This window comes from Gopherus evgoodei, chromosome 17, assembly GCF_007399415.2.
Source record: "Gopherus evgoodei ecotype Sinaloan lineage chromosome 17, rGopEvg1_v1.p, whole genome shotgun sequence".
Classification (NCBI taxonomy): Eukaryota; Metazoa; Chordata; order Testudines; family Testudinidae; genus Gopherus; species Gopherus evgoodei.
The window spans coordinates 1,918,403-1,939,120 of record NC_044338.1 but is presented as its reverse complement, the minus strand read 5'-3'; the positions used below and the strand labels follow the sequence as shown (position 1 = coordinate 1,939,120).

Here is a 20,718-nt window from a genome sequence, read left to right as displayed (position 1 = left end):
TGGTGCAGCAGTGTGGCAGTGCAAACCGCGGATCCAGGCCCAGCCCCTGCAGGAGGCTGGGGCAGGGAGACATTTTCTCCCACCCAGGTGCACCTGCCCAGGGTCCAGCTCCCATTACTGCCAGGCCCCTGCGCTCAAGATGCCATTCTCCTTGAGGTGGTGGCCACAAGCCGCAGCCAGCTTCACCCTTCAGCCAAAATCCTCCTGGCCCCCCGGGTGTCTAGCCCACTCCCCTCTGCCTCACGGACCCTTCTGAATGGCTGTCCCGCTGCTGCAGAGAGCCTAGCGTGGCACCAGGACAGGAAGGAGTGTTTGCCTGCAGCAGCTGCTTTCCAGAGAGCCCTGATGGGACTTCGAGAGAGATGCCAGCCCAAGCGGCTCCCAGCCAGGGACTTTGCCTGCCAGCCCAGCCACGGGGCATGCTATGCTTCTCACTCCCTTCTCTGTGAGAAGGCATCGGTGCTGGAGGGGTGGGGAGCCCCGCACGGTCTCCATGCAGGGCAGTGAGGAAAGGGGGGCTAGTGCTGCAGCCCCCTGACCCATCTGGAGCCCCTGGGCCTGGCAAGCCCCAGCCTGGGCAGGAAGCTTTTCACGTGTGAAATGTCATGTACAGTCCCAGCTTTCCGCCGCCCGGTCCGTTTTGGGGAGAAGAGCCAGGCTTTTCTTTCAGTTGTTTCCTTAATAAACTGGTGTTTTAGAAGAACCTGCTCTGCGTGGTGGTGCCGTGCTCCTGGGGCCTACAGTCCCTGAGCACAAGAACCTCTTTACTCCTTCCTCCCCTGGAACGAGAGCGGCAGGCGGCCCGAATTCCCTGTGCTCTCCTCACCTGTCAGCGCTCCCCCATTCCTCTGGCAGCCAAAAGAACCACCTGTGTGTGTTGAGGACCACCCCACTGAAACCGCCTGGGGCCATGACTAAACCTCACTCCCTGCTGCAGACGTACTCAGAGTCCCAACACACCAACCACCCCCGGCTGGGGAAATTGGGCACTGTCCTGGATGGAGCATGATGGTGCAGAGCCGAGTTCTGGGGGGAAGGAGATGGGAGGACACAGGAGAAGGGCAGCCCCCTGGGACCTTCCTGGACCCCCTTGTGTCCCTGTAGAACATGCACTGGACTCAGCTGGGAGCGCAGCTGCCTGCTTCTGCTATGGTCAGGGGCGCCGTGATTGGGTCAGGCCCGTGCTCCATCTCTTCTCTGACGCCTAGTCAGCTGCCGATGCCAGGGGAAGCTGCCCTAGGTCCTCGTTTTCAAAAATGTGAGTGGCTCAAGCCTGAGCTCCATCCACCCAGAGCCAGATTCCAGGCTATGAACACGTGCCAGCAGACCTCTGGGAGCATGCAGATCTCAAAGGCCGGGGGCAGTGCGTGAGCGCTGGGGACATGGGGACGGACAATCTTCCAGAGGGGATCAGGTGAATCCAAGCCTGTCTGCAGAAAATGCTGCAGAGCATTCCTCGTCAAAAAGCCCTTCCGACATAAGGCCCCTTGCAGCCCCCCTTTGTCCCCCAAATTAAACCACCCCCAAACACCCTCCCCCAAGCAGAGGTTTTTCTCCAAAAAGGCAAGTGAGACACAGACTTCATGGAGTCTAGAGGGGCAGTTCTATGGGCTGGGGCTTGTATTGTGTGCTGGGTTGCAGGAGAAAGGCCAAAGACAGCTAGCTATGGCCAGGCCCCTGAATTGGGCAGGGCCTGCTCAGTACCTGGACGAGCCCAGCTGGGATGGTCAGGGGGTGAGGGGTGCTTACTGGGTTCTCACTAAGCCAGTGGGAAGCTGAGCCGAAGCTGCCAGGAGAAGCCAAGCTGATGTGTGGGCGGGGGGGGGGAGCTGTTTGAGCGCACACCCTCCTCTTGGCCAGTTGCCCCACTACACCGCTGCCCCCATCCAGCTGCCAGGTAGGTAACACTGCTACACCCCCATGTCCTACCAGCCTGTGACTTGCCCACCTTCATCCTCCACCCCCCCTGCACTTGGCCCAGAGTCTCCCACAGGACTCGTCTGAGATTTCTACAGGGTCCACCTGGCTCCTGAGCTGTCCTGCTGCTTGAGCGGCTGCTCGCTGAGCGCCTACCCTGCCTGGCCTTGGCAAGGGTGCCACTCCTGCTGGTGCCCATCAGTGTCAGAGACAGCTGAGCGGCCCATGGGCATTGGCTCCCTGTGGCCTCCACACACAGGTCGGTGAATTGCCTCACTGCTGCCTGCCAGTGGGTTACTGGGGAGCATCAAGAGCCCAGACCCTCGGATTGTCCTCTCAGTCCCCAGAGCTTTGCCTGAGGTGGGAGAGCTGCTTCATTTGATTTCTCTTGCCTGGAGAACTGAAACTACAAGCTCAGGGAGAAAAGCAGGTGCAAGCATTCCTGGATCCTCCTTGGCACCATCGCAGCAGCCAGGCTGTTTGAGTTTGAACAATAACCTGGGGAGGGGTGGAGCCTTCATTGGCCCAGTGTTAACCACAGACACTGGGGAAGGGCAGCCCTTGCACACACCTCACCCAGACCCCCAGCCCTAGCTGGAGCCACCAGGTGCTCAGAGTGGGATGCGGTTGGTATTGGTGCAGCCCAGGTCAGCAGCACACAGGGAGATGGGGAAATCACACCCCGCAGCAGGCCCAGACACAAGCATGTACCAGGAAACCTGTTGCACGGACGCACAGCTGGGCTGTCGCCCACCCACAGCCACAACTTCCTGCTCATGACAGCTCCATGGGTTGCATTTCTTCTGGCATAGGCAGAAAGGTGATGAACCCACCACAGAGGAAGCCCCAGCGGTGACAGCCCTGCATGCCACAGCAGGAAGAAGGAGGCCAGTGGAAAGGAGCGAGATTCTGCTTATACCTATGGCTCCTGGTGCTTGGCATGCTGGGAAATTAAATGGGCTTGTGAGACAATATTGCACTGTCTAGTCTGCCTGCTGGAGTGTGACGGTAGCTTGGTAACCCTGATGCCCCAGCACTCAGTCCAAGTGACAGCACGAGGGAATTCGGAGGCCACGAAGCACAGCATTCTAAGGGCTTTTTGGCCCATAAGCATTTTAATCTGGGGAACCTTCAGAGCAGTGACATCCATAGCGCTTAGCACAGAAATCACATTGCACAAATGCTGCTAGCGGCACTTGGCTCCAAAAAGGCAGCAAGTCCCCAACATTTGGTGTGGGGCGTAGCTACAACTGCGTGGTGGCTGCAAGCAACACAACCTGAAGCTACTGCTGCTACTACTCATAGTCAGCAGAAGCCACTTCCTCCTGCAGGCACGCAAGGACTGGGAGCCAGGCCAGGCAGCAGGCAGAGGGCTCCCTCGCTGGCCCAGGCCTGCCACAGAAAGTCACCAGAGCCGACAGTGGAGGAAAGTAGGCAGCAAGGCCAGGGACCCATTTCCCCAGCGGCTCCCCTGGAGGTGACATTCCATGCCAGGTGCATTGAGCTCACCGCATGTGGCTGCGGGTAGGCGAACAATGAAACCAGGACAAAGCCAAGGCAGAGGGATTACACACGCACGCTGGGCCGCGCAGCTCAGCCATGCTTTAGCCACAGCTGTCTGTCGGTGGGAAGGAGGAAGTCTGAACCCACGTTAAAAAGGAATAAGGCAAATGGCCGGGCTGTAGCCAAGCTGCCTGTGGCTGGCCCAGCCCAGGGGTACATAGCGGTGCCATGGCTGATGTCACTGCCAGGACGTGAGCCTGCCAGAAATGGCATTATGCTCCCACACGTCACGTGGAGGGGCGCCTCCAGAAGCAGCTCGTTCTTGGCTAACCCTTTGGGTAGTGGCCGCTGCTGCTGGTCTCAGTCCCCGGGAAGGGCGAGCAGCCTCCTAAGAGCTGCACCTTGCAGAGGGGCTGAAGACTGGGCCTTTTAGAGCTAGTGCAGCCATCCAAATCCAGCCCAGGTCCAGAGTGACTAGATGTCATGCCAGTCGTTATTGGGTGGCCTGGGGCTCTCAGTCCGTTCAGCATCCCCTCTCAACACACAATTAGCACTCTTGATGGCAGGCTCCAAGAGGCCAAGGACTGACCGGGGACGGCAACTCACCTGCCCTCCCCACTACAGACGGGCTCTCACGCACAGGGCAAGGGTGCTCATGACACAACCCTGCTACCCACACTGACGCAGTTCTCGGATAAAAAGACTGTTTCAGACCCTCCCCCGGAAGGTTTCTATTCCACCTTGAACCCCCTCCCCTTGGACACCAGCCCACCTACACTAGTCAGCGTTGGGGTAGCCCAGGCCAGTGCCTGACGAGCGCGAGGGGCAGTGAATACAGACAGGAGCGATCCCTACTTGCACCATGCTTCCAGTGCTGCCAGGCTGGCAAAGCCAAGGGCACGCTGGCCCCAGGGCACTGCTGCCAGCTGCCCAGGCCCCCGTTTGCAGGCACAGGCCCCACAGGGTGAAAGATGGGACCAGGCACCCCCCCAAGAGAAAGGACAGGTGCAAAGTGGACACAGGCCAAGGCCATGAGACAGCAGGGAGGCAGGAGCACAGCTTTGTGCTTCACCTGTGGCTCCGCCCTGGGAGCTGGCTGGGCCCTTCTTTGTACAGCGCCGAGCACAGCGCCCCCTGCGGAGCGCGCCGCCTGTCGGCACGCCCGACCCACTGCAGCTGCTCCCAGCTTGCCCACAAAGGGAGGATTCACGCATCCGATGGAACGCGTGAGTAGTCTGAACTGCGCTTGCGCGGCGACAGAGAGGGGGCGGGGAGCGGTTCCTGGCCGGGGCTGTCAGACTGAGTCGGCGCCAGGACTGGGCTGGTGAGGGTTTGGTGTGCGCCTGCGCGGGAATGGCGTCTAAGCGGATGAGGGCGCTTGTGCCACCTGGGATGCGCCTGCGTGGTAGTGTCTGGGGCCAAGCTCGGCTGCGCCTGCGCGCGGGGTGCCGAGGTTCCGGAGCCCGACCCGGGCGGGCTGCGCCTGCGCGCGGGTGTACTGGCCCGGGCGGGCTGCGCCTGCGCGGCGGGGGTGTCCGGGCCCGGGCGGGCTGCGCCTGCGCGGGGTGCGCGGTGGCGGGGCCCTAAGCAGCCAGCGGCGCCTCCTGTGTGTCTGAGGCGGAGGGAGCGGAGCCCAGCCGAGCCCGGAGCCCCTGCGCAGGCCCGGCCCGACCCCCGCCCGTCCCTTCCCCGGCATGGCACTGGGCGCGGGGCCCCCTGCAGCCGCCCCCGGGCCCGGCAGGAGGGGGACGGGGAAGCAGCAGCGGCCCGTGGGATAGGCCGAGCGCCGCCGCCTCCTCCCCCGGGCGAGCCGCCCCCGCCGGGACTGGCCTGAGGCCCCGCCTGGCCGGGGCAGCCGCCTTGGGCCCGCCCGCCCGCCGCGCGCCAGGAGCCGCCGCGGCCCCCGCCGAGGGGCCGGGGCCCCCGGGGCCGGGCCCCCCGCCGCGCCCGGGCTGGATGAATGTGGGGCAAGATGGAGACCAAGACGATCGTGTACGACCTGGACACGTCCGGGGGGCTGATGGAGGTGAGCAGCCGCCGGGCCGGGCTGGCGGGCAAGGCAGCGGGCTGGGGCCGCCTCCCCGGGCCCGGCCCGGCCCAGCCCCTCACGGCCCCTCTCTTTGTGTGTGCAGCAAATCCAGGCCCTGCTGGCGCCCCCGAAGGGCGAGGACGGCGAGAAGAGGAGCCGGAGGCCCGAGAAGGAGGCGCGGCGGAGCGGCCGGGCCACCAACCATGATAGCTGCGATAGCTGCAAGGAGGGAGGGGATCTGCTGTGCTGCGATCACTGCCCGGCCGCTTTCCACCTCCAGTGCTGGTAAGTCCTGCCCGCTCGCTCGGCGCCGGGTGCCCAGCGACACCCCGCGGGGAAAAGCCTGTCCGCGAGCCCGGCTCACCCGCAGCGGCCGCGGGGAAAAGCCCCTTGCCCTGGGGCTGCGCGGCTGCCAGGGCGGCTCCGCTCTTCCTTTGGTGTCAAGCGCTGCGCTGCGCCGCTCGCCTGCGGTTCGCATGGCCTTTATTGCGGGCACCCGGGGCCTCAGCCCTGAAGTTTCTCATCTTCCCGCTCCATCTTCGGGGCTGCCTTGCTTGGGATCCCTGCGGGGCTGCGATGGCTGGGAAGTCGCCTTTGCGTCTCTTGGACGGGCCTGACGTTGCTGAGCGCCTCCGCGGTGCTGCTGCTGGGAATAATGGAGGTTGCTGTCTCTGTGTCTTTCCCTGCCTCACTGTTTACAATATGGCGACCTTCCTTTAAATTATATTTTTATTCTCAGCGCCATTTTGGCTGCATATAGCACTCCCAAGCCCTGGCACCGTTACTGTAGTATTTTGAATACAGAAGTATCTTCCCAGCGTTGATCCAGAGCTATAAACTTGAAAATTGACCCCTCCTTATTCCCTTTTCCTTCTTCCTGTCCTTTAGACCTGCCTGTTCCATCTTGTAGGAGTGACCCATGCGAATTCAGGGACAGCTTGCCTGTAGTCTTGTGCTTTTGTTGCTAATCCTGGGTGGTGGTTTGGAAATGTGTGCTTTAGAGCATAGTGGCTGCTGTGAGGGGGGGGACCCGACCTTCCCTGCATTTCCTGGAAGCCTCCCAAGCTAGTAACAAAAAGCAAATTAGCAAAGCCAGGAGATGTCTGAACTTCAGTTTCTGCCCTGAAAAGTTATTTTTGCTTCTGTGTAAGGAGCCCAGGTGCATCGAAAGCGAATTTGCATACATCTATTCAGCAGTTCAGGCTCCTGTGAAAATCAGACAGCCAAAGTGAATAATGGAATGGGGGAGGGAGCAGGGCAAGTCAGAGCAATCAGCTTCTGGCAAATCGGTATTCTTCCTTGGAGAGAGATTTTTAACCACATTCCTCATTGTCTTTTATGCCTCGGATATTTGTTTGACTCAGCTACAGTTATCTTCTTGTGACTTTAGCTGAATGGTTGTACTTTTTTTATATGCTAATTGCAGGTCTTAGGGCACTTATTACAGTGATTACTGATACCCGGGAAATTAACCGTCTGGTCAGAATTCTGTAGAGTGTGTCCTGTTACCATTCTATAGACCTGCCTACCCAAGGCGGGAAGCTCCATTTTTGTAATCCATTATACCATCATTTCTACCTGGAAGAAGTTCCCCTGGTAGTTTTATTATATAGAGCACTTACAATCTGCTGGAGAACATTGTGTTTTTGGTTTAATCTGTTTAGCAATTAGACAAGGTAGGTGAGGTAATCTTTTATTGGGCCAGCTTCACTTGGTGAAAGACAAACTTGGGTGCTTACACCGAAGCTCTCCTTCAGATAGCTGTCCTGCACGCCTGCACCATGGGAACCCTCTGTAGGGCTCAATAGTTAAACACAAACAACTTAATATTGTACGTTCGGATGTCGATATAAACATGACCTGGTAAAGTCAAGTGAAGTGCCTAAAATGTTACGCCTCCATACAGTTTTGAGTCTCATTTGTTGAAGCATGTTAGTTGCTAGAAACCTTGAGAATTTTGGGGAGGGAAATGGTCCACATGCAGTTTCTCACTTACTTAAAACCTGGTTTCTCAATCATAAGTCAATTTCTACTTCATGGTCATGGAGAAATTAGCTGTGCATATACTTCATGATTTAATTTGGCAAAAGTTTCTGTTTTTTTAATCTGCATGGGGAAACCAAGGTAACTATTCAATTTAGAGACTTTTGTGAGGTGACCTTCTTCCTGCAATCGACAGAACTAAATTACACCCAACTCATTAGCTGCTATTTTCCTGATACGAATACAGGGCCCTATCCTGCAAGTCCTTTCGCACTTAAGTAGTCGTGTTGACTTCAGTGAGACTTCTCTGCAGGGTAAGGGGTTTGTAAGGTTAAACCCACAATTTATGCAGCCACTGTATTCAAATCGTTTTTGGCTTAAATTTGCTTTAACAGGCTTTTTCTTCATCAGAAGTGAAGGATGGGCTGCTTTCTGTTTTCCTGTTCTCACTTCCAAAGCCTTGCATACCACTTTGTAAAAGCATGCAAATGAGACACGTTGCCTCAAAGGGACACTTGGGTTTTGTCTTTACCTCGTACAGCTTGCTTAAAGTCAGCTTCCGTTCCATTGGGCATGAATGCAGTACATGCATTTCCCTGTTATTCTGCAGTGTAATAATGCTTGCTTTTTAAGTACATTTATACAGTGAATATAAACTTAAATATACCAATCTGTGGCCAACTTCTGAATTCTGCTGTTTGAGGCATCTTGCAGCCATTTCCTTCAATACTCTTTTCACTGTTCTAAATTTTTTGTGGCAATGAGGAAGACAATACAACAATACCTAGTTTTTATTTAGAGCGCTTCAACAGTACACCCTGAAGCACTTCACCAATGAGGTCAGTACCAGCTGTAAAGGATAAGGCATGGAAATGACTTGCCCACCAGAGAAGTAGCATAGCCAGGAATTGAACCTGTCTCCCTAATCCCAGTCCAGTGCGCTATCCACTAGGTGACACTGCCTCCCCCATATACAATATATGTAACTTGCTTGCTACATTATTGTACCTTGATTAGGTAAATACGTGTATCTCTCCAAAGCAACAATTTGTGTGTTTTAACTTAAAAAGGAAACAAAAATTATGCCATGTGGTTCTCTGCTTCCATAGTCCATGTTAGTCTGGGGGTGAGTTCTTACCCATGTTTATTGAAATTCATTCTGTAAGCTGTTGTGTGCACTTCGAAGATATGTCCCAGAAAGCAAGTCTTGAAATATAATCCAGGCAGGTATTGTGGTTCCATTTTTGGTTTGGTTTAGTGTCTGGGTGTTCACGGGAGTACTTTAGGAGAAGACCAGATCTTCATAAAGTCCTCTGTTTTGTTCTTGAGCATATCTTGACTTCTACAGTATTTCAATGCATTTGGAAGCCAGCTGAAAAAAGATGAAAGCTTTGACTATTTCCAGGTCTAATTACGGTATATTTACCTGCCAAAAAGAGCAGTATTGCAAACTTCTTTGTAGTTACGAGTGGGTTGTCAGTCCCAGAATGACTTCATATGGATGGAACCAGATTTCTGATTCATCTGTTATGAATTTGACCACTCTTGTAATCTTGTCCAAGAAAGATTATAGTTTGGGGAAAAATCAAGTAAAATCTGTGTATTCTTTGCTTACATCAGATTTCATCAGCGTTGGTGCAAATAATTTGGATGGGGTAATAGTTGCAGAAAATTTTGTAGTGCAGAAAATTTTGTAGTGCCCTTTTCGCTAGATTACCTATGATGCTGCGTCTGCTATATTCAAACATGTTGTTTTTCTTCAGATTTAAATTTTGCATAGAATGTTTTTTCCACTTATCAGCTTTTTCCAAGGAAGTTTTATTGGTTTTTAGGTTTAAAACTCTGTTTTTTTGGTTATGAAGCTTGCGTATTAACTTGTCACTCACTAATGTGATTACTATGAGTGCAAGTTATTGAACAGTTCTAGAAATAATGCAGTAGTGTCTTTAATTTTCTCTCACAATTTGATTTCAAGGGGGCTTTTGAGCTGGGACAAACTATTAAAAAATGATCCAAAGGCAGTTTTCTTGTTTAGTAACTTTCTGTACTTTTCTCTTACCCCCTTGTTTTAGATGTGTGTAGCTATTATAGTTTTTTCTTTGTCTCCTCTCTCCTGCCCTCAGTAAACTGATAATCCTGTGCTTGATATCAGTCCACAAAAATTCCATATGGCTTTTCTGAAGGATTAAGCAGAAAGTGATTGAGAGGAAAAACGCAGGTTTAAAATAGATAACTAGTAAAAATGGTAATAGAAATTACAAAACAAAGCCAGCAAACTGACTTTTTAAAGCAGTGTTGTTAATTTTTCCTAGTGTGAAAGGTGCTCTCAAATTACTGAACCATAGCATTCCCTTAAATTCTCATTTACAATTGCCTGGTTATCTGGCTCCTGAGTACAAGGGTGTTAGTATACTGAAGCAACTTAAATTGTCTGAAATTAACCAACTTCCTTTTGAAGTGAATATGGCTCTTTAGGTGACAAAACTGACATACCAAAATTGTGAATCTCTTGTGCCATCTCACAAGATTTCCCTTAATAGTTGACTCTTGTTCTGAACCAGATGAATTTTTGTGGCTGTCACGGGGTAAGAGCACTGCATTGAGCACTGTCTTGCTAGTTCCATCAAACATTTTTGCAACGCTTGCCTCCCCATGTTTACATTGGGAGTGTTTGGCTCTGTTTCTCCTTTCTGATTTGACAGTCCTCAGGCATGCTGTTATTGAAGAACTGGAGTAACAGAGCTTGCTAAGAGAGACATGAAGCTAAACTAGCCTAGTTTTGCATATTTTATTTTCTGAGTCACATCAGTTGACAATTTTCCATTCTCCATGTGAAATCTTTGTTCAACTGCTACAACATGAATAACTTTCTGTACCTTATTCAGACTTAGAATTATCTTGGCCTATTGCAAGCTAGCATTCAGTTTAGTTAATCATTTAGGAGTTAATTTTGGCTTCTCACTTTTATGTCCGATTCCTCCCCTTCTTTTGACTGAAAAAAAATCTTTGAGGCATCTAGATTCTGAGCTGCTTCCTTAATTTCAGAGATGTGGTCTTTTAATGGCTACAATAATAGGTGCTCTGAACATCCTGCCATAAGATAACTAGCTCTCAGCTAGGTAATTGTCCAATTCACTAAGTTTAAATTCATTCATTTACGTAGTGTTGAAGTGTAACTTCATACTGAAATTACTGATAACTTTAAAAAGGCTTGCACATTGGCTCTTTGTAGGCTTAAATGAACTTAGCATTCAAACTTAAATAATATCAAAACTAGATCCTCCTTTTATGTGAACAATATACTGGCAAAATCCATCCTTTTAAAAAGGTCCTTGAAGTAAGCCTGGAATACAGAGACTTGGACTTAATTTAAGCTTCTTTTTGAACTCATAACTGTTAAAGACCATAATATTTTAAAGTTATGTAAGAAAACAACTCATGCTATTAACACCTGTTTATCTTTGTTAATAACTAAATATTTTAAATGAATTCACTGCTTGCCAAATTCTTATGCTTTAATTGCATTTGGTATTTAGGTGGTTTCAGAAGCAATGTGGAATCTGAGATATTAAAGTTAATGAAAGAAGCAATTGCATTGGTCTTAGTTAATTTAAAAAAGTCATTCTTTGTGTGCCTTTAGACATGGTAACATGATCAGCCATAGCAGCTCTGTTAAGCTCTCTTGTTCAACTTCTGTTTTGCTTTTTTAGTTTACACTAAGGCTCTGAAATGCAGAGCCATAAAAGTTCAACTGTGGGAATAATAATGTGCGCAGAACTTAGAATTTTCTGGAGTTTGGTTTGTCACAACTTAATAAACTGAATTTCTTTTAATGTGTAGGTCAGGACCCTTAAGGTATCATTCTCTTCAGTATGTGGGTGCGTGCTCTTGTAAAATCTTCTTGTGGTTGATTTAACATGTACACAGTGAAGTGTGCCTGATGACTAAACCATTGATTGCTGCTACTCTCAGAATTGGACCACAGTAATCGGGTTTCCCAGTTATCAGTGGGACTTTATCAAAATGAAAAGATGGGCTATAATAGCTGAACTTAAACATGATTCCTTCACCCTCCTCTGTGTCAAATAGACTAAACTTAATAGAAAAGGTATTGAAATTACAAGTAAAATTGTTTGAAAGGTAGAGGATAAAATCACTGATTAAAAACTAAAAAAGGCTTGTTTACCCTGCCTAGGGAAAAATATGCTTTTCTGTTGAACTTTAAGTCTTAAACATTTTGAAAATTGTGCTCATCAATTTTTACTGCTGTGGTGAAATCCGTGTTTTAAAGATGCTGCATCTTGCTGAACTGTTCGGTTTAGTGAAGTGTTCTTTAAGTAACTCTGTGACTTAGTTTGAGTCCATTGTTCTGCTCAGTAGTCGCCCATTATGGTTTTACTTTCTAACTGCTGACTTCCAGCATGTTATCTCATTGGTAGGTGTGGCTCATGGGAGTGTTTCTGGATGTGGAAACCTCCTCCCAAAGGATTTCTAGTACCTAGAGGCACTTGCTTTAGCAAGGAGATTTTAATTGGATTTGATTTCTGATGGGTACTGTTCATTGGTTAATGACTGCTATGCAGATCTTAAATATTACTTGTAAAAATTCTTTGACCTTAATTTTTGTTACCTCATGTTCTGTCGGCTAGACTGCATACCTAGGCCCAACACTACTGGAAAAAAAAGTCTACGGTGTACAGTCACCACTCGCAACAATTTCTATGGCTTGTTTTACATCCCACTCTCTTCCTCTCCTCTCCTCCTCCCCCCCATGCCCCCACAAAAAGGAGGGAGGACAACTGGTTAAGGCCCTATACAAATTCGTGAAATCATGAAAATGCCCCCAAACTATGATCTTTTATTTAAAAAAAAAAAAAAAAATGGAAAGGTCTACAATGAAGTCTCTAATACCCCCCCCCAAAAAAACAAACAAACAAACAAACAAAACAAAACCAAAAAAACAAAAACAAATCAAGGACAGAGTTAATTTTCCTAACACTTGTAAAATTCATGCTGGCCTATAAATTGACTAAATTAAGTTGAAAGATTAATTGAATGCAAACTGTGTGAAATCCAATACTTTGCCATTTACACTCATGATTTTTTAAAAAATAAACCCCATCTTTTATACAGGGCCTTAGTTATAAAATAAAGGGGTGTGTGTGTTCCTCTGTTTGGTACTGATTAGTGAGGGAGAAAGTAGGGAAAACAGCATTCTCTTTCTTTAGAGGTGAGATAACCAGAAGTTTTAATGCTAGGCGCTTGTAACAAAATATTCATGGTACTATCACTGTTACAGTGTGTACTGGGGAGCATCTCAGTTTGGGGAACCTAACAGGGATGTGACTGAGCCTGTTACACCAGTATGTGCCTCAGGCCTCTGTAAGTGAGTTGTAATTCAGAAACTGGCTGTGGTGACTAGAGCAGAACTCCTTTTGAACTATTCCCTCTGAGATTCTTGTTTGTTGTCACTCTGCCTGATAGAAGGCTGGTGAAATATAACTTAAAACTCCATTGAAACTTTTGATCTACTCTTTTGCAAGAAGATATAACTGGATTCAAAAAAATTTGATAAGTTCGTGGTGGCTAGGTCCATCAATGGCTATTAGCCAAAATGGACAGGGAGACCACCACATTCTGTAGGTGTCCATAAGCCCCTGACTGCCAGATGCTGGGACTGAACAACAGGATGGATCATTTCATTGCCCTGTTCTATTCATTTCCTTTAAGCATCTAGCATTGGCCACTGGCAGAAGACAAGGAAACTGGGCTAGATGGACCATTGGTCTGAGCCAGTATGACCGTTCTTATGTTCCTATCTGTGTGTTATGCCCTACACCTCATTTGCGGGGTGCCAAGCGTGTGTAAATTACAAGAAAAGCGTATTGCCAGCCTTCAGTTGTAAGACACATTCAGCACAGGTACGGACGTAAGAAAGGCAGCAGCATTGATGTTGCTGCGCTTCAAGACACCCCATAAGCACACATGCATCTTGGAGTTCCTTTGTTTCTAGGCTGAGTCAGTTTGTGATACTTTCTTGACTCTTCCGGTGTTCTAGGAAACCTGTTCCTTAATCATTAAGTCAATAATGACTAGCAGAAGCCTACTGTGAAGAAAATAGGCAGTAATTTCCAGAGCAGGAAGGAAAGTTTGAAACAGAGTCTTCAGTGCATTAGAATGTGAGGGAAACCTTGTGGTAGCAAGGGATCATAAGAACAACCATACTGGGTCAGACCAATGGTCCATCTAGCCTAGGATCCTTCTGACAGTGGCCAATGCCAGACGCATCAAAAGAAATGAGCAGAACAGGGCAATTATCAAATGATCCATCCCCTGTTGCCTAGTCCCAGCATCTGGCAGTCAGAGGCTTTATACAATAGAAATCTGTGCAAGATCTAGCAGTTTAAAAGACCATCCAGGAAGCAAGTTTAGGCGTGTGAAAACAGTAAAGTAATTCAGAATATAACGTGGCTTTGTTCTGGGGATGAAATTCTTGATCCGGCCTATGTTTACACTGATGAGCACTACCACTGTAGTGTAGACACTGCAGCTATGGACGGGATTTTTCCATCGCGGTGGTAAATCTACACTCTTGAGAGGCAGTAACTAGTGTGACAGAAGAATTCTTCCATCAGCATAGCAGTATCAACACCAGGGCTTAGGCTGGCTTAACTACGTCTTGGGGATGTGAAGTTTTCACAGCCCTGAGTCACACATCTAAGCTTTACGTGTAGATCAGGGCCCAGAATAAAAGTGTAAGCAAGTGTCTTGCCACAGCGAGTTTTTGGTTAAACTGTATGTGACTGAACTATGACTGTGGAGTACTTGGCACAGTCAACCTATCAAAGAGCTTCTTGTGTTCTTCCCCAACCAGTAGTTCTCACCATGGCTTTTGCCCAACTTCCCTTGTAGACGGCTGTGTGATGCGGAGGGGCTGTAGAAATAAACACCACTTAAAGAGAGAAATACCTTGCATGTCACCATGGATCATACTCTTGTCAGCACACTTGAATGCAGTTGTAGCCATGCAGGTTTGTGTCTTTGCTGTGTATGGTGGGTTTTCCCACCCTTAGCATACTTTTTACAAACTGCATTTCCTGAGAGGTGTCCAGTGTATCATCTCCAGTGTATAAAAGGCAAATATAGTAACAGCAAGCTGGGAGGAAATCTAGTGACTGAACCTGACTTGAGCCTTTTCCACTGATGTCTGCTGTGAATGAGTCACTTTTTTTGAAATAAACTAGACCGAGCTAGAGATTGCGCTCTGGGGGGTTTGAATTTATCAGTGGCCTGAGGACACAACAGGCCAAAAAAACCTTCCCTGAGCAAGTGACCCTAATCATTATAAAATGTGCCTATACAAGCTATGACTTTCTGCTGTGGTGGTTTTTTTGGGGGGGAGCGGGGAGAGATACTGTGTTAACTAACCCTAGGATCTCCTTCCACCAGGAATAGTAGCAGGAGCAGCTTGTGAAGAAGGGTAGTGGGGGTGGAGATTGTGCCTATGTTTCTGTCTTTTTGTTCTTTTTTTGTTTTTGTTTTTGTTTTTTTTAAATCTGAAAACTGCTGGGTGGATTTTCAGTTTTGCTTTTTTAAATCTGCTTGGTTTTTTTAAACCAGTACTTCTACCTGGAAAATTTCTGTGGCCAGCTGAAGGTCTGAAAGAACAAAAGAATGGCCATACTGAGTCAGACCAAAAGTCCATCTAGCCCAGTATCCTGTTTTTCAACAGTGGCCAATGCCTGGTGCCCCAGAGGGAATGAACAGAACAGGTAATCAAGTGATCCATTCCCCGTCACCCATTCCCACCTTCTGGCAGACAGAGGCTAGGGACACCATCCCTGCCCATCCTGGCTAATAGCCATTGATGGACCTATCCTCCTTGAACTTATCTAGTTCTCTTTTGAACCCTCTTATAGTCTTGACCTTCTCAACATCCTATGGCAAAGAGTTCCACAGGTTGACTCTGTTCTGTGAAGAAATACTTCCTTTTATTTATTTTAAATCTGCTGCCTGTTAATTTCATTTGGTGTCCCCTAGTTCTTTCCTTATGAGAAGGACTAAATAACACTTCCTTATTTACTTTCTCCACACCAGTCATGATTTTATAGACCTCTATCATATCCCCTCCCCCGTAGTCGTCTCTTTTTCAAGCTGAAAAGTCCCAGTCTTATTAATCTCTCCTCAATGGTAGCCGTTCCATATCCCTAATCATTTTTGTTGCCCTTTTCTGAACCTTTTCCAATCCCAATACTTTGGAGAAAAGCTCTCCATTAAAATTCAACATGTTCACTTCTTTGTAAGGGCTCAAAACACTCAATATACACTTCTGTCTTGTTAGCAAAACAGAAGTCCAGACTTGACATTCCTGGTATTTTTAAGACTAAAAATCCTCGAGCAAATTAAGATGTTCTCACCTTGAAGATGTATTCACTTGATCATTCTATCTGAGAAATGTTAAGCAGATATAGAGGCCCAGAGATGAGCAACAAAATATTAGAGAGATGGAAAGGCTTCTGTGTGTGGAGAGATTGAAAGTTATACTAAACAATTTTAAATGTAAATTAATAATCTCTTCTAGAGATGAGGTAAGGGAACGTAACTTGAGTGTTTTAGAGAGAGCTAAAGAGGCGCAGCTGTTTACTTTCTCTCCTTGATTAAGAGCGAGGGAACATTCTTAAAAGCAAACAAATTTAACTGGTAAAAATTTTTTTTACGTAATACAGTTAACCTGTGGAACTCACTTCAGTAAGAGATCATGTGCTTTGTAGTTTTCCCAAATGTCCTTGACATGTATATGGGTAACCAAAGTATCCACAATTACATTGGCTAGGATGTACATAGTCTCATGCCTCACAATGTAAGCCATCAACCAGAAAGACCTCTCATAGGAATGGCGATAGTGGACAGTACAATGGTCTACCTAGCTCAGTACCTGTCTTCCAACAGCGGCCAGTGCTAGATGCTTCTGTGGGAACGAACAGAACAGGGCAATTTGAGTGATCCCTCCCCTGTCACCAGTCCCAGCTTCTAGCAGTCAGGGCTTTAGGGGACACCCACAGCATAGGGTTGCATCCCTGGCCATCTTGGCTAATAGCTGTTGATGAACCTATACTCCATTAACTTAGCTAATTCTTTTTTGAACCCAGTTATATTTTTGGCCTTTACAACATTTCCTGGCAACGAGTTCTACAAATTGACTGTGTTGCGTGAAGAAATATTGTGTTGTGAATTTGTAGATTGGATACTGTCCTGTCAATTTGGAGTTTGGCAATTTTTAAGGTGGGTTCCCCCCCTCCCCCCAGTCTGTGCAGTATTGATGGGCGTCATCTTACTTTTCAGTAAGTCCTAAAAGTGACTTGGTTGTTAACCTCTGTAGAGGAAAGAGCACCTCATTGTGCTGTATGGAGTTTTAAGTTCATCACAAACACTGGGAATCTTATGAAACAGTGCACTTATTTGCGTGTGATTCTGTAGGCCTGATGTGCACACAGTGTAGCCGCCTGTATGGATGTGCAATATTGTATATGATATTACACTATATCTGTGTGTTGCTTTTCATCCCAAAGGATTTCAGATCATATACCACTCTAGTATTATCAGAGTAGGCTGCACTTAACAACACTTCAGGACAAGTGGAGAAGAACACTCCATGTCACTGAAACAGCAGAGTGAATTTTACATAGCCAGAACGGAACTACCGGAGTTGGAAGTTTCCTGAAATAACCCTGTAAGTTTATTTTTGCAATAAAGGCATTCCTGAGGCTTAACCTCTGGAGTGCCTGTCCCCTGGGGGCTTTCTCCAGACTTTATCACGGGGTGTTTGACCATCTGTATAGGCTGAGAGTTTAAATCTTTGGAAGGCCTGTGCTAATCCAAACTCTGCTAATAACTCAAGATGAGCATTGCGGGGAAGCCAGGTGTTACAGTTCACCCCTTCTGTCAGTGAAAACCTTGCATTCATATCTTCACAAATGAAATGATTTTGGGACCATACTCCAATGGATGTCTGTCCACATCAAATATTTATCAGACAATTTGATATTAACAGTTGCTCCTGGGAGTGGAAGGATTGAGATGTTATGCTAGTATTTAGCCAGCACTACTAGTCCCTTGCATTCATGTGCACAGGAATTACAGTATCAGATCAGACCAGCAGGTGGTGTAGTTTTTTTGCCTTGTGACAGTGGCAGATGTTGGATATTTCACAGGAATGTGCAAGAAACCTCATAGTAAACAGTTATGGAACCATGTGTGCATAGTGAAACTTCCTCCTAAATCCTTTCGTTCCCCCTCTGAACGAAATGGTCCCACACTCTTCTTTCTGTTCACATGGAAGCGATTCCAGGCTTCCAATCTCTTTATTGTCCATCTCTGAATCCTTTTTTTTTCTGCTGTACCTTGCAACTGTGTGACCCAATTGAATGCAGGACTCCAGGGGAGAGGGTAATCGGTGTAATATTTTTAGTCTCCCTTATGACTCTCTTGATTGTCATTGAGCAGAAGTTTTCATTGAGCTGTCCCTAGTGATGCTCAAGTCTCCTTACTAAGGCCACATCCAGACTAGGGTATTAAAATCGATTTTAGATATGCAACTTCAGCTACGTGAATAACGGTTCTCCATGTCCGCGGTTCTCCATGTCGATTCCGGAACTCCATTCGGGTTGATGGAGTTCCGGAATCGATGTAAGCGCGCTCGGGGATCGATACATCGCGTCCAGACTAGACGCGATATATTGATCCCCGAGCAATCGATTTTAACCCGCCAATGCCACGGGTTAGTCTGGACGTGGGCTTAGAGGTATTGATTTAGAGCCAGCAATGTGGACAAATAGTTTAAATTTATTCCTTCCAATGCAGATTACCTTACACTTGTCAAGATTGAGCTTTTTAATTTTCCCAGAAATATTAAGGGGGTGAATATGCAACTTCCTACAGAGGAAAGTACCCAACCTCTACAGTGGCTGTCCTTAAAATCCTGTCAAATTAAAACATGTTGCAAAATGTGGTGTTTGGATTTAAATCTTACAGACTTTACCAGATAGCATGTTTGATACAAAAATGGCCACTTACAGTCTGATCAGGCCCATTGAATACCGGGTTCCTGAAACTGTTATAGTAAAGATGTGTTGGAGCTCTGGTAATTCTTTGGAGGAAATAGGTACTGTGTGTTGGTTTATCCAAAATGTGGGATGCGCTCGACATTCGGACACTTGGTTTGTGGGAATTCTGGATTCACTATAAACATCATGAAGCTGATAGTTTAAGGAGAGCCCAAACCTAGATCCTACATGCCAATGTTATCTGTGTTGAACACGTGGATCTGCATAGTGGGATTGAATAGCTTAGGTAGGCTGTTTTAATAGCTCTGTGTAATGCTTGTATTGCTGAATCATCTCCTCTCCTACTTCCTGTTGGAGAGATTCTGGCATTATTGGGGTGGAGGGGAGGAAGGGGTTGCAATATTTCCTAAGTATGTCTTAAAGATATGCAGTCTCCGTTTCCTTTTTTCCCCACAGAAAATAAACCAGCAAATTGTTCCTTGGCACAGAAGGTCTATAGTGGGATGGTAAGAGTTAAGACAGGCAGGGATTTTGACTAGCTGCAGTTGTTGACTTGTTTGTTCTTTGTATAATGTATTGGCTTCAAACACTTTGTTCCAGGTGTCCTTTCCCTGGAGGGCTTTGGGGAGCAGCTGTGAATAGAAGTGTGTAACTTGGGCACAGTAAAACTGTTTCAAAGAATTGCAGATTTTTAAATGATGCAACTTTCTATATTTCTCAATGGGGCATTTGTAATATGCTGGCACTCTGGCTAGTTTCCTTGTTAGTTTTAGTTATGGCCCTACACTGGAAAGCCAATAAACCTTGTTCTCCATGATGGTTTTAGAACAGCTGTAGCTGCATCCGTCATTAGAATAAGTCAGAATCCACATAAAGGCTTTTCACTTTTCTGCCTTTTATCTTGCTGGCAAACCTACCCACCAGTGTCTTCAAATATAAGTCAGTCAGTAAATCCTGCTACATGACTGGGAGGTATTAGGAAGCAACATGAATGAGCTGAATGAAGGGACTGCTGTGAATTTTTTCCTTTTGTGCCCAGTTGTTTCTGTTGAGTTTTGACTTTTCCTCTGCACAAGAGAACTCCAGGTATGTCTTTGTACAGTTCATCAACATCAAAGTCTTACAGGAAAGTTTATTCAGACATTGAACTCCAAAGTTTTCCACTCCATTATTAAAGCAGGATGGAAACTGGCTTCTGTTCCCTGCCATCAGCAGGCAGGGAGCACCCTCACTGCAGGTTTCACAAATGTTCTTTTTCAGCATGGTGCCTACCAGGAATGCCAGTTGTAATTAACTTGCAATTCCAATGTAGTCACAATCAGTTCGTTTTGAGATGAGCGTCTTACACTTGCACCATTTATATGGCAGATCAGAGAGGGTGCTGTTCCCTTGAGCATTTGTTTTCTTTACTTTGCTGACCTCAGGAAGTGACTGTAAGTATAATTACAGGATTTAGTCTAATACCAGCATCAGATGTATGTGAGCTCCAGAGTGTGAAATTGAAAAATAAAACAGCTTCATTGCTTGATGAAAACTCCTAATATACAGATCACTTTGGGGGGTTTAATTTCTTGATATCTATTTAAATAATAATTTCACCGTAAGTGAGGCTTTGCATAATGTACAGATATGGAAGATAGTTCCAGAGACTTGTAAAATGATTCTTGTGTAAACGTTATATTGTGAAAATGGGTTTTAAAAAAGATACTTACTGTAGAAAAACCATGAGATTACTGTCAGTATAAACAATATTTAACACCTTTTTCTCTGGCTTGTGTAATCTGTTCTTTGCAAAGATAGAGCCATGAAAATCTTTTTAATTAGTTCTCTGTGGGACTGACCTTTCAGGTGTGTGTGTGTAGTCTTTTAACTTTGAAAGTCAGATTTTATATGTTTCAGGGCTGTCTTTCTTTTAAGTTTTAAAATGTACGTGTTACGCTGCTGAGCAGACAGATGCAGGTCGCACATCGATAACCTTCCATGTTATGTCTGTGTTGCTGCACCATTTTGCTTGCATGTCATGATAAAAAGGAAAAGCCTCTGAAATGGAGGGCAGGCTCTTGTGTAACTATCTGTGGTACGATTCCATATTGAAAAGCAAATATATTATGTGTAATCGATAATTAAGTTGGTGCTGTTGAGCAACAGGTCCTGCTGGCAGCGACTTCATCTGTAACAAATATTAATGCTCTTGAGGTTTGTGTTAATAAGTGTATGAAAGAT

The 20,718-nt window shown here is 46.9% G+C and overlaps 1 protein-coding gene across 2 annotated transcripts in view; it reads left to right on the top strand.

Moving 5' to 3' along the window:
* The first annotated feature begins 5,336 nt into the window (after nt 1–5,336).
* Nucleotides 5,337–20,718, top strand: part of PHF12 (PHD finger protein 12) — a 43,877-nt gene continuing 28,495 nt past the window's right edge. For both annotated transcript variants that reach the window (XM_030537048.1, XM_030537047.1), the window contains exons 1-2: nt 5,337–5,446; nt 5,553–5,734. In XM_030537048.1, coding sequence (XP_030392908.1) covers nt 5,381–5,446; nt 5,553–5,734 — 248 coding nt within the window. In that variant the 5' untranslated portion in view covers nt 5,337–5,380. The remainder of the gene's footprint in view (nt 5,447–5,552; nt 5,735–20,718) is intronic.